General features: G+C 45.0%; 1 protein-coding gene across 2 annotated transcripts in view; it reads left to right on the top strand.

Moving 5' to 3' along the window:
* The window catches only part of RCAN1 (regulator of calcineurin 1), a 38,539-nt gene that overhangs the window by 22,011 nt on the left and 2,658 nt on the right, over nt 1-13,870 (top strand). Inside the window, exons 1-3 of one of the 2 annotated variants that reach the window (XM_063393240.1) lie at nt 5,642-5,894; nt 7,484-7,657; nt 10,292-10,451. In XM_063393240.1, coding sequence (XP_063249310.1) covers nt 5,808-5,894; nt 7,484-7,657; nt 10,292-10,451 — 421 coding nt within the window. In that variant the 5' untranslated portion in view covers nt 5,642-5,807. Of the gene's footprint in view, nt 1-5,641; nt 5,895-7,483; nt 7,658-10,291; nt 10,452-13,870 lie in introns of those variants that run through there. The other variant, XM_063393239.1, reaches the window with a different exon arrangement.

Here is a 13,870-nt window from a genome sequence, read left to right as displayed (position 1 = left end):
AGCACACCCACTCAGGCCTCTCAATTCGCTCTGTAAATTTTTTCCATGCCGAGCACACCCAGGTCACAAACACAGGGAGGAGAAGGGAGGCAGAATTATCACCCAGTATTAATGGTAAAGAAATTTTAAGAAGAGATTCTTTACTCAGAGGGCAGTGAGGTGCTGGCACAGGGTGCCCAGAGCAGCTGTGGCTGCCCCTGCATCCCTGGCAGTGCCCAAGGCCAGGTTGGACACTGGGGCTGGAGCAGCCTGGGACAGTGGGAGGTGTCCCTGCCATGGCAGGGGTGGCACTTTAGAGTCCCTCTCAACCCCAATCAGTCTGGGAATTTATGATTTTTGTTTTGGGTGGTGTGGTTGTTTTTGTTTGGTTGGTTTTTTGTGGGAAGCAAGGGAGTGGTTTGCAATGTGGATTCATTTTTGGCCAGTAAAACGAGGGTAAGGTTTGTGCAGGGGTTTGGAGGCAAATGGCTTTAACTCTCTGCCCTCACTCCTGCCTTTGGGTGATCCAGGCAGCTCAGAGTCATGGAATAATTTGGGATGGGGCACAGCTTTTCTGGGCACCCTATGCAGGGCCTCCCCACCCTCACAGGGAGGAATTTCTTCCCAATATCTGATCCAGGTGTGTGCCAGTGCTCTCAGAGCTTCCAGACCCCAAATATGCATGGATAGTTCTGGAACCTGTTTATGCCTTCTGTCTGCCCCTCCCTGCCCTTTGCCAACCCCCAGGAAAATGAAACCAGTGTGATTTTCATTGTAGATAACTTCAAGATGTTTATCCGTGTCCTGAGGAAGGGCTTAGGCAGGATAATTAACATGGAGACAGGAATAGAAGCTGTGTGTTGATGGGAAAAGAGCAGCAGGTCTGGAGTGGGAGTGCAGGGATTACACAAAGAGCACTTCCAAGGGCAGCAGTAAAACCTGCCAGGGAGGAGAGAGAATGGACTAAATAGTTCTGATTAATGGCTCTTGGGGGTAATTTTATTGACTTAGAGAATTCCCAACATCTTTAACCTCACATTGATTTTCCTTCTCTGCTTGTTCGCTTTGCTGTTGCAGTTATTGGCACTGTTGGTGAATTGCCTGATTTCTGCTTCTGTGGTCTCACTTCCTTCTCTTCTGTGCCTTACCTATTCCACTGCATGTGGAGATGAAATTGTGGTGTAATTATGGCATTCAATCGTTCTGTGTTGCCACTTTTTCAGATATTTATTGGACTCTGTGTGTTGCCACTATTTCAAATATTTATTGGACTCTGTGATTGTCCTTCCAGCCCCCAGAAATGTTCAAAAAATGGTTCTGTCACTTTTCTGTCCATAGGCAGTGCTGGAGGATCTGTCAAGTGCTTTTGCTGTTTGGGAGCACTTTAGGTCTTGATTGAGCACCTTGTCTGTGATTTTAGAACTCAACTTCCAGAATGTGAGCCCTGGAATCTGCAGCTTTCCAGGGAAAGGTGAAAGCTGAGGAGGCAGAGCTGACCCTGCTGTCCTGCCCCACTGCTGTGACGCCTTTGCTTTCATTCCCAAAGTGCAGCAGCACCATGGAACCATGGAATGGTTTGGGTGGGAAGGGACCTTAAATCCCATCCAGTGCCATGGCAGGGACACCTCCCACTGTCCCAGGCTGCTCCAGCCCCAGTGTCCAGCCTGGCCTTGGGCACTGCCAGGGATGCAGGGGCAGCCACAGCTGCTCTGGGCACCCTGTGCCAGGGCCTGCCCACCCTGCCAGGGAACAATTCCTGATTGCCAAGAGCCCATCCAGCCCTGCCCTCTGGCACTGGGAGCCATTCCCTGGCTCCTGTCCCTGCAGCCCTTGGCAATTGTCTCTCTGCAGCTTTCCTGGGGCTCCTTCAGGCCCTGCAAGGCCACCCTGAGCTCAGCCCAGAGCTTCTCCTGCCCAGGCTGAGCAATGCCAGCTGTGCCAGCCTTTCCTGCCAGCAGAGCTGCTCCAGCCCTCTGCTCATCCTGGAGCCTCCTCTGGGCTCTCTCCAGCAGCTCCACGTCCCTCCTGTTCAGGTGATTTTGCCCTCGTTCTGTCTGTAGCTCACCAGGGAGTCTCAAAGAGAGGACAGGAAGCAGCAGACTCTCTAAAGGGAGTGGAAAAGGTGCCCTGTGATAATATCAGAACATCAAATCCAGGACTCCTGAGGTGTTGCAATGTTCCTGTCCTAGCAAAGGTGTTTGCACGTGGGTACCAAACCTTCCAGGAGCCGAGCCTGTGCAGGGAGCATTGCAACACTCTGGGTTCAGCAATGGGGCTTTTGTAACTTGGCCTCGTGTTTTCCACATCATCTCAGGGCTCTCCTCACAAAGCCCTGCCTTAAACAGCTCCTCATTACCTGCACAGGGGCAGGGGAATTGGGGCTTTTTCTTTTGACAAAGGGCTTGAGTTTGGTGTTAATAACTCAAAGTGTGTTTTTTTGTACACTGAGAGACCTGGCCTGAGCTGGAACAGGGCAGGGCTGGATGGGCTCTTGGGAATCAGGAATTGTTCCCTGGCAGGGTGGGCAGGCCCTGGCACAGGGTGCCCAGAGCAGCTGTGGCTGCCCCTGCATCCCTGGCAGTGCCCAAGGCCAGGCTGGACACTGGGGCTGGAGCAGCCTGGGACAGTGGGAGGTGTCCCTGTCATGGCAGGGGTGGCACTGGGTGGGCTGTGAGGTCCCTTCCAGCCCAAACCTTCTATAATTCCATGATTAATGACACATTCATGTCAAAAAATCATGGTAATAGTGACAAAATGGAACATACTAGGTGTGATTTCATTGGGGTTTTAAAAAGGCGAGTTAAAAACCTTGTGTGTATCAGCATGACTCAAATGTTCCTTTTAAATCGGGAGAACACTGTGAAAAAATTCTGTTGTGAGGTGTTAAATTTCTCAGAGCCACTTGCTTTGTTCATAGCCAGGCTCTCGTCCTGGATTAGATGACAAAGTCCTGTTTGAAGGGTGGCTTCTGAAGGCATTTTCCCTGGCTCTCAGGAATGTGCAGCTGGCTTTGAGGATGGCAATCACAGAGATTTTTCCTGTTTTACTCTTCATGAGCTCCAGGGACAGAAATGTTCCCCAAAAGCGCTGCAGTGACCCGAGGCTGTGCCAGCTCGGAGCAGAACCTGCTCTGTTTTCTTATCAGGATCTGCAGCTCTCCCTGGCATGTGGGCAGCCTGTGTGCTCAGGTGATTCATGGCCATTCTTTCCAGGTGAGCATCCTGACCTCTGCGTGATGGAGTCATGCCTGCTCCTTCCACATCCTCAGGTCTTGAGGATCCTTGAGAACAAATTCCAGGTCAGGGGCAGGATTGAGGATGTGCTCGGTGGTGTTTTCTGGGCTCAGGGGCGTCAGGGCTGCTGTGAATCCTCAATTTCTGTGTGTGGATCTCTCATCCCATCCTCACTGCTGGAGTTCATCCTGTTTTTCCCACAAAGGGTGCTCAGGCTGCCCAGGGAGCTCTGGAGTGCCCATCCCTGGAGGTGGCCAAGAAATGGATGTGGCACTCAGTGCTGGGGACAGGAGGGGGATGATTCAGTCACAGGCTGGACTTGGTAGCCTTGAAGTGCTTTTCCAACTTCAGTGATCCTGGGATTTTTAAGTGAGGACTCTCAAAAGGTTCTAAGAAATTGTATTAAGAATTCTTTTCATGCTGTGGTGACTTTTACACTGAGGTAACCACAGCAGAGAGTTTGAGTTTAAATGGGGATTTAACAAATAGAACCCCTAAAAATGGAGAATAGTTTTCATGTGAAAAGTTCTATGTAGTTTAAATCCTGATGGAATCAGGTTTTTAATTTAGCACTGTGCATTGTTTGCAGGTATTCCTTAAAACTTGGTGCTTCTGTCATAGCCCTGTGTGTAAAACAAATGAGCTAAAGGCACTTGAGATTTTGACTGCATTATAATTTGGGAGCTGAATGTGAATGGGAGAGTTCCAAATAGCTTGTGAAGGCTTCAGTTTAAACTTCATTCATTACTTGAAATGGTGATGAATTTTTAAAATCGTTCTTGATTTTAAAAAACCACACAAACCCCCAAAAAGCTCCCCCAAAAAGAAATCCACAAGAAAAGACCACAAAACTCACACAGAAACCTGTGTTCTGTGCTGCTTTTTGGGAAATGCTTTGAAAACTGGGATACAGGTGGCCCAGAAAATGTCAGGAATTCAGGTTCCACGCCTGTTCCCTGCTGCTGCTGGGTCTCAGGTTCTGCTAAAACCCTGCCAGCAGATTGCTGAGCAAGCCCCTGGTAGGAAAAAGAAGCACAAAACCAACCCCTGACAAAACCTGCCCCGGTTTGTGATGCTGGGAAAGAGTTTTTAATAAGGTGAGAACGGTAATTAATCCACAGAGTTGCTTTGAAGGAGCTTCCAAATGAATCCTCCTTGGGATGGGAGGAAAATCATTCTCCCAAATCAGTCTCCAAATTTCAACCTGTGGCTGTTCCGTGGAACAGAACCGGAGTGAGAGGCTTTGTTTTCCATCCCAGAGGATCAGGAATTGGGGTGAGAGGCTTTGTTTTCCATCCCAGAGGATCAGGAATTGGGGTGAGGGCTTTGTTTTCCATCCCAGAGGATCAGGAATTGGGGTGAGGGCTTTGTTTTCCATCCCAGAGGATCAGGAATTGGGGTGAGGGCTTTGTTTTCCATCCTAGAGGATCAGGAATTGGGGTGAGGGCTTTGATTTCCATCCCAGAGGATCAGGAATTGGGGTGAGGGCTTTGTTTTCCATCCCAGAGGATGGGGAATTGGGGTGAGGGCTTTGATTTCCATCCTAGAGGATGGGGAATTGGGGTGTGAGGGCTTTGATTTCCATCCCAGAGGATCAGGAATTGGGGTGAGGGCTTTGTTTTCCATCCCAGAGGATCAGGAATTGGGGTGAGGGCTTTGTTTTCCATCCCAGAGGATGGGGAATTGGGGTGAGGGCTTTGTTTTCCATCCCAGAGGATCAGGAATTGGGGTGAGGGCTTTGATTTCCATCCCCGAGGATGAGGAATTGGGGTGAGGGCTTTGTTTTCCATCCCAGAGGATCTGGAATTGGGGTGAGGGCTTTGTTTTCCATCCCAGAGGATCAGGAATTGGGTGAGGGCTTTGTTTTCCATCCCAGAGGATGAGGAATTGATTGGGGTGAGGGCTTTGTTTTCCATCCCAGAGGATCAGGAATTGGGGTGAGGGCTTTGTTTTCCATCCCAGAGGATGAGGAATTGGGGTGAGGGCTTTGTTTTCCATCCCAGAGGATCAGGAATTGGGGTGAGGGCTTTGTTTTCCATCCCAGAGGATCAGGAATTGGGTGAGGGCTTTGTTTTCCATCCCAGAGGATCAGGAATTGGGTGAGGGCTTTGTTTTCCATCCCAGAGGATCAGGAATTGGGGTGAGGGCTTTGTTTTCCATCCCAGAGGATCGGAACTGGGCACTTTTCCTTCAGCCCCTTCCCGGAGCGTTGTGCCCAGGCAGGAACATTTTCCATGCAGCGCCGCTCGGGGTGGGAGCTGCGTGGAATTACTGCCAGTGGAAACTATGCTGCAAGAGGCTGGGCAGCAGCTGCCCTGCTCAGCTCAGCTGGATTTTCCATGCTCCCGGTAATTAGCAGAGGGAAGCTGACTAATTGCTGACGTCACCTCTTTCCAGTCCCGCTTACATTTTGTTCCCGACTCCCTGCAAGCATGCGGGACTCTGCTCAGGAATTCGCTGTCACACACAGGATGCTCTGAGAGCTTTTTTTCACCAGGGGCTGGACTGGCTTTGCCTTATAAACGCAGCGTGCAGCAGGCAGGGCTCCCGAAAATCCCGGGATTTCTGCGGGGCTCGCTGGGGCTCAGCCCTGAGATGCATTTCCGAAATTTCCACTACAGCTTCAGCTCGCTCATCACCTGCCTGGCCGATGGGGAGGTCTTCACCCAGCCAGAAGCACGGGTAGGTTTGGTGGGGTTATTTCTGGAGATGCTGCTCCACACGGGCTTTGGACTCGGAAGGAAATTCCACTTTGCCATAAAGGTCTTGGAGCTTGGGAGTCTGCACCAGCCTGCTCCGACGGGAATGATTCCAGCTCTGGGAATTACTCAATTTTAGCTGTGCGTGGCTGGGAAAATCATCTCAAGTTTTTCCTCCAGACTTCTTTGTGTGGTGTATTCTGAGTTGTCAGCAAATATTTAATTCTAATTTCGGTAGCAAGATCCACTAATTTGTAATCCATTTGATACTTCTCCTGGGACTTTTTTTTCCTGGTAAAACTATAACAAACCCTCTTGGGTCTGTGTTTAGCTGATGGGCAATATAAGATAAATAATGTAAATATAAAATAATGTAAAATATTTATCAGTCCTGATACAGTGAGTTGTTACTGCTAAGATACCTTAAGGACAAAACCAGCATTTTTTCTTTTTAGTCTCAGAGTGCCAAAGTGACATTTCTGCCCTCTATAATCACATATTTAAATTTTTTTTTTTTTTTTTTAACCACTAAAAACAAACAGATCTCTCTGGGTAAATACAGAATAGGACCTTGGAAATGCAGGTTTTGGGGGTATTTTCCATGGTTCCATCTCAGCTTTGAGGCTCCCAAATACCAGCTCTGTGTGGGGAGGGTCCTGCTCCTGCTTCAGAGCTCGTTCTGAAGAAGTTGAAGCAGAACAGCTCTGATTTTAAAATCTCTTCAAAATACAATGATTTTTACCCAGCTGTGGTGAGTGTGTGAAGTGGAGCTTCTCAGGGAGGAAGATGAAACTCTGAATTCATTTCTGCCTTCTTACGTAATTTCCCTGCCTTTTTCCCCCCTAATAATTCAAAATATTGTAGTAAAAAGCTCTCAATGAAATAATGTTTATTGTGGCTTTATCCTGAGTTTCCAGGAAGCTTTTAGGGAGAGAAAATATCTGGAAATTCCTCAAATTTGAATCCTGAAGCCGTTGGAATAAAACACTTGGGAAGGACCTGGCAGCTCCAGAGCCTCCTCTTGTGTCTCTCTTTGGCCTGGAATCCTGCAGGGAGAGTGGAAACACTTTCCATAAACGAAATTAAAAATAGCAGGAAAGCAGGAGATGTTCATGGACTTCATTGTGTGTGCTGAGTCACGGAAGAAAATCACATTCAGCCTGAAAATTAGGATTGTTTTCACTATTCTCATTTAAAACTTGTGTTGGTTCCCTTGAAATTTGCACATTTGGGCAAAGGCTCGGCAGGCTTTTTTGAAGGTTTTGGGTATTAATTTTCAGATGTATTCTGTATCTTACTGTTGCTAAATTGGGGTGTCTTGTCCAGCATTTATTCCTGATAATAATAAGTGATAATGTCATTTATTAATGATAACAATCTGTTCTAATGATGTAGAGAAATAAGTGATAAGGTAGAAAACTTCATTCTAGAAAGAAAAAGGAAAATAAATGAAGCTGTTACAATAATCAATATTCAAGAGTATAGTTTGCCCTTATTAGTAACTTTTCACTTCTAATTAATTTCTTTATTCATGTTTAATACTGATTTTCTCCCCTGCTCCTTTCTCTCCAGGCCAAATTTGAATCCCTGTTCCGCCCCTACGACAAGGACCTCACCTTTCAGTATTTTAAGAGCTTCAAGAGAGTGAGAATCAACTTCAGCAACCCTTTGTCTGCAGCAGATGCCAGAATCCAGCTGGACAAGACAGAATTCCTCGGAAAAGAACTCAAACTCTATTTTGCTCAGGTAAAAAAAGCCTTTTTGGGATTATCCTTGGGGGGATTAAAGCTTTTCCTTGTTCTGGCTCCCATAAATCCTCCAGCTGATGGGGGTTTGGAAAAGCTTGGGATAACAGGGTTGGAAAGATGGTGGGAATTTAAGCCTTTATCTTACACTGGCTTTTGTGCTTATTTTTTCTTGATCTTCTAAAATAATTTCTCCTAGAGAAATGCTTTCTCCTAGAGTTTCTCCCAAGTTTCTGGGAATCTGGGAATGGTTTCAAGTATTTCTTATCATCCCAGAATTCCTTCATGGTCATTTTTTGTCAGATGAGTTGGAGAATCCGGGCTTGTTCCAGAGCTCCATGGATTTGGAGGCTGTGGGTATTTCCCATTTATTGGATAACCTGGAATGGGAATGAGTACATTCCAAGAATTTAAAGGGCTGGGGGAGGCCAGGTTGGCTCTGCCAGCATCCAGGGAGTCCCTGGGGGATCCAAGGTGTGGAGCTGCACGTTCCAGGCTCTGGAGCTGCACGTTCCAGGCTCTGGAGCTGCACGTTCCAGGCTCTGGAGCTGCACGTTCCAGGCTCTGGAGCTGCACGTTCCAGGCTCTGGAATTGCACGTTCCAGGCTCTGGAATTGCACGTTCCAGGCTCTGGAGCTGCACATTCCAGGCTCTGGAGCTGCACGTTCCAGGCTCTGGAGCTGCACATTCCAGGCTCTGGAGCTGCACGTTCCAGGCTCTGGAGCTGCACGTTCCAGGCTCTGGAATTGCACGTTCCAGGCTCTGGAATTGCACGTTCCAGGCTCTGGAGCTGCACATTCCAGGCTCTGGAGCTGCACGTTCCAGGCTCTGGAGCTGCACATTCCAGGCTGGAGCTGCACATTCCAGGCTCTGGAGCTGCACATTCCAGGCTGGAGCTGCACGTTCCAGGCTGGAGCTGCACGTTCCAGGCTGGAGCTGCACATTCCAGGCTGGAGCTGCACATTCCAGGCTGGAGCTGCACGTTCCAGGCTCTGGAATTGCACGTTCCAGGCTGGAGCTGCACATTCCAGGCTGGAGCTGCACATTGCAAGCTCTGGAATTGCACATTCCAGGCTCGGGAGCTGCACGTTCCAGGCTGGAGCTGCACATTCAGGCTCTCCCTACCCATCCCAGCCTTTGGGATCTCCCCCAGAGCAGCTCTGGAGTTCCCTGCTCCTGCAGAAACTCAGGCTCTGGCAATCAGGCTGCTTTTCCAGCTGCTTTTCCCTCTGAAAATCGAGTGGGAAAACAGATCCAGGAGCGTTGGACACCCGCCATGGTCCTGGTTATTTTTATCCCTGCTGGAATTCCCTCCACTCTCACTTTTGGGGATGACTCCCAGCACCGTTCAGCCTTGGAGGCCCTGTCCTCCTGCTGGCGGTTTGGAAGGGCAGAGGTTTGATTTCCAGGGAAGAACATCGCTTGGAATTTCCCCTGGAGCTGTATCCTGGCTGCTGCTGCCACCCTGAGTGCCGGGCAGGGCACGACAGCCCTGCCCCTTCCCACTGCGCTGAGCCAGGGATGCAGGGATTCAGGGATGCAGGGGTTCAGGGATGCAGGGGTTCAGGGATGCAGGGATTCAGGGGTTCAGGGATTTAGGGATTCAGGGTTCAGGGGTTCAGGCATTCAGGGGTTCAGGCATTCAGGGATTTCAGGATTCAGGGGTTCAGGCATTCAGGGGTTCAGGGGTTCAGGCATTTAGGGATTCAGGGGTTCAGACATTCAGGCATTCAGGGGTTCAGGCATTCAGGGGTTCAGGCATTCAGGGTTCAGGGGTTCAGGCATTCAGGGGTTCAGGCATTCAGGGGTTCAGGCACTCAGGGGTTCAGGGATTTAGGGATTTAGGGATTCAGGGGTTCAGGCACTCAGGGGTTCAGGGATTTAGGGATTTAGGGATTCAGGCATGCAGGGGTTCAGGGGTTCAGGCACTCAGGGGTTCAGGCATTCAGAGATTCAGGCATTCAGGGGTTCAGGCATTCAGGGGTTCAGGCATGCAGGGGTTCAGGCATGCAGGAATTCAGGGATTCAGGGGTTCAGGCATGCAGGGGTTCAGGCATGCAGGAATTCAGGGATTCAGGGGTTCAGGCATGCAGGGGTTCAGGCATGCAGGAATTCAGGGATTCAGGGGTTCAGGCATTCAGGGGTTCAGGGTTAAGGCATTCAGAGATTCAGGGATTCAGGGGTTCAGGCATGCAGGGGTTCAGGCATGCAGGCATTCAGGAATTCAGGGGTTCAGGAATTCAGGGGTTCAGGCACTCAGGGGTTCAGGCACTCAGGGGTTCAGGGTTCAGGCACTCAGGGGTTCAGGCATTCAGAGATTCAGGCATTCAGGGGTTCAGGCACTCAGGGGTTCAGGCACTCAGGGGTTCAGGCACTCAGGGGTTCAGGGTTCAGGCACTCAGGGGTTCAGGCATTCAGAGATTCAGGCACTCAGGGGTTCAGGCACTCAGGGGTTCAGGCATTCAGGGGTTCAGGCATTCAGGGGTTCAGGGATTCAGGGATTTAGGGATTCAGGCATGCAGGGGTTCAGGGGTTCAGGCATGCAGGGGTTCAGGGATTCAGGGGTTCAGGCATTCAGGGGTTCAGGAATTCAGGGGTTCAAGGACCCCTTGTCTTTATCTGAATTCTCTTGCAGACTTTGCACATCGGGAGCTCCCACCTGGCCCCCCCAAATCCAGACAAGCAGTTCCTGATCTCCCCTCCTGCCTCTCCTCCTGTGGATTGGAAACAAGTGGAGGATGCCACTCCAGTCATTAATTATGACCTCTTATATGCAATTTCCAAGCTAGGACCAGGTAAGAAGGGGTAAAACCCAGAATTTTGGCTGTGGAAAACACCTCAGAACTTCCTGAATTTCTAAAACTTTTCCAAGAAATTTTTATTTTTATTTCTGTTTATTTTTTATTTCTATTTCTATTTCTATTTCTATTTCCATTTCTATTTCTATTTCTATTTCTATTTCTATTTCTATTTCTATTTCTATTTCTATTTCTATTTCTATTTTATTTCTATTTCTGTTTTATTTCTGTTTCTGTTTTATTTCTGTTTCTGTTTTATTTCTGTTTCTGTTTTATTTCTATTTATTTTTTATTTCTATTTATTTTTTATTTCTGTTTCTTTTTATTCCTATTTCTATTTATTTCTATTTTGTTTTCTTTCTATTTCTATTTTTATTTCTATTTTTTTCTTTCTATTTCTATTTTTCTTTCTATTTATTTCTAGTTTTGGATCTGTTTTGTTTCTCTTTATTTTTGTTTCTCTTTATTTTTGTTTCTCTTTATTTTTGTTTCTCTTTATTTTTGTTTCTCCTTATTTTTCTTTCTCTTTATTTTTCTTTCTCTATTTTTCTTTCTCCTTATTTTTCTTCCTTCTTATTTTTCTTTCTCCTTATTTTTCTTTTTCTTAATATTTCATTCCTCTTCATATTTCATTTCTCTTTGCCTCAGAGGAGGAAACTGCTGCTGAGTGTAGGAGGAACTGTCAGTATCAACTTAAAATTCCTTGAAATTTAAGAGGGATAAATTCCTTCCACTCCTTGCCCCAGTGATTAATGATCACATCCCTTGATTTCCTTTTCTCCCATATTTTATACAACTCACCAATGAGAAATGGTGCAAATTAATCTTTCCTTAAATCCAACTCAGATTTAACCTGTTTGGAGCTGTATCATTAATTTTAGGGGAGAGAAAAATGGTCACATTTAATAACAGGATTAAAGAGAAGAAAAATGGTGTCAGATTCATTATAGGGGAGGATTTTTTAAATTCCAATTAAATAAGTTCACCTCCAAACTTAGGGAATTGTAAAGGATGGAGAAAAGGGCAGGGCACAGCTTTGACCCCCTGCATGTTGGGATTTAAAGCTGCCCATCGAGAACCCTTCTAAATAAATGTTCTTAATAATTATGAAATATTTTCAATCAAAGATGTTATTTCCCTGAAATGGGTAGTGGAAGCAGAGGTTGTTTTTGATGGAAGACTTGGAATGAATAAATAAAGAAATGAATAAATAACTAAATAACACAGCAGTCTCTGTTTGTGTGGGAGGTCAGAGCTGCTCCATGATGTTCCTTCACTTCAAGTTTTCCTTTCAAATTTTAAGAAAACCAAAAAAAGTCTTTAAAATAAGTATTTTAGGCCTTTTCAAGCATTAAAAATGGGTAATTTTTAAATTTTTATACAATTAATATAATAATTTATATATAATTTTTACACACTATATTGAAATAGTATATATATTATATATAAATATATAATACATATTTATATAATATAATTATATATAAACTTTATAATTTTTATAGAGAAAAAACTTATCTTTTTTATTTACAAATATAAATATATAAAACCGATAACACACAAAATCAATATTTAAATTTTATATAACTTTATATAATTTTTTATATGTTATAGTTCTCTGTATGTAAATACAAAAAATGAAAACTTAAACCTATAATATAAAATGTACATACTGTTTTTACATATAATGTTATATATATATAATATATATATTTTGTTTATATTTATATTTAGTTTATATGTAAAAATATAAACTAAACCTATAACATAAAATTTACATACAGTTTTTACATATAATATTATATATAAATTTTACATGTTAGAATTTCCCCAGTGATTAATGGCCACATCCCTTGATTTCCTTTTCTCCCGTATTTTTGTACAACTTAACCATGAAAGGAAAGTTAGTAATTTTAACAAGAATAATTGTTTTAGAACAGGCTAAGATATCAGGCTAAGATAAGATAACTGATAAATTTTAGAGCATTTTTGGCTTGCAGAGATTTGCCTGAATCTCCTCTCTTGCCATAAGCAGGGTTAATCCCATTTTTTGTAATCCCCAAAGCCCTGCTTGCTCCTGCTGTGGTATTTTGGTTATCACACCAGCTGTGCTGATCCAGTTTGACTCTCCTGTGCATTCCCACAAAATTAACTCACACCTAATGAATTAATTGAGTTAAACATAATTCTCAAAGCTCTGCTTGCTCCTGCTGTGGCATTTTGGTTCTCACACCAGCTGTGCTGACCCAGCCTGGCTCTCTGTCCTGTGCATTCCCACAAAATTAACCCAATTAAACCTAGTGAATAACAAAATTAGCTCAATTAAACCTAGTGAATAACAAAATTAACTCACACCTAATGAATTAATTGAGTTAAACATAATTCTCAAAGCTCTGCTTGCTCCTGCTGTGGCATTTTGGTTATCACTCCAGCTGTGCTGACCCAGCCTGGCTCTCTGTCCTGTGCATTCCCACAAAATTAATTTGCTCATCTTAATAAAAGAAAAAGGGGAGATGTGGCAGTGTGCAAATTAGGTTTATTAGGTTTATAGTTTTATTCCTTTGTTCTAAGTGAATTGATCGAGTTAAACATAATCCTCAAAGCTCTGCTTGCTCCTGCTGTGGTATTTTGGTTATCAAACCAGCTGTGCTGACCCAGTCTGACTCTGTCCTGTGCATCCCCACAAAATTAACCCAATTAAACCTAGTGAATAACAAAATTAACTCAAACCTAGTGAATAACAAAATTAACTCAGTTAAACCTAGTGAATAACAAAATTAACTCAAACCTAGTGAATAACTCGAGTTAAACATAATCCTCAAAGCTCTGCTTGTTTCTGCTGTGGTATTTTGGTTATCACACCAGCTGTGCTGACCTACTCTGGCTCTCATTCTCTGAGAATTCCCACAAAATTAACTCCAAGGTAGTGAATTAATCAAGTTTAACATAATCCTCAAAGCTCTGCTTGCTCCTGCCGTGGTATTTTGGTTCTCACACTGTCATGGTTAGCACTGGCCAGATGTTAATGCACCCATGAGTGTATGTCACACCAGCTGTGCTGACCCAGCCTGGCTCTGTCCTGTGCATTCCCACAAAATTAACTCAATTAAACCTAGTGAATAACAAAATTAACTCAATTAAACCTAGTGAATAACAAAATTAACTCAGTTAAACCTAGTGAATAACAAAATTAACTCAAACCGAGTGAATAACTCGAGTTAAACATAATCCTCAAATCTCTGCTTGCTCCTGCTGTGGTATTTTGGTTTTCACACCAGCTGTGCTGACCCAGCCTGGCTCTCTGTCCTGTGCATTCCCACAAAATTAACTCACACCTAGTGAATAACAAAATTAACTCAAACCTAGTGAATAACTCGAGTTAAACTTAATCCTCAAATCTCTGCTTGCTCCTGCTG

This window comes from Prinia subflava, chromosome 3, assembly GCF_021018805.1.
Source record: "Prinia subflava isolate CZ2003 ecotype Zambia chromosome 3, Cam_Psub_1.2, whole genome shotgun sequence".
NCBI classification, from domain to species: domain Eukaryota; kingdom Metazoa; phylum Chordata; class Aves; order Passeriformes; family Cisticolidae; genus Prinia; species Prinia subflava.
Note: the sequence above shows the minus strand (reverse complement) of the source record. Positions and strands in the feature narration are given on the sequence as shown.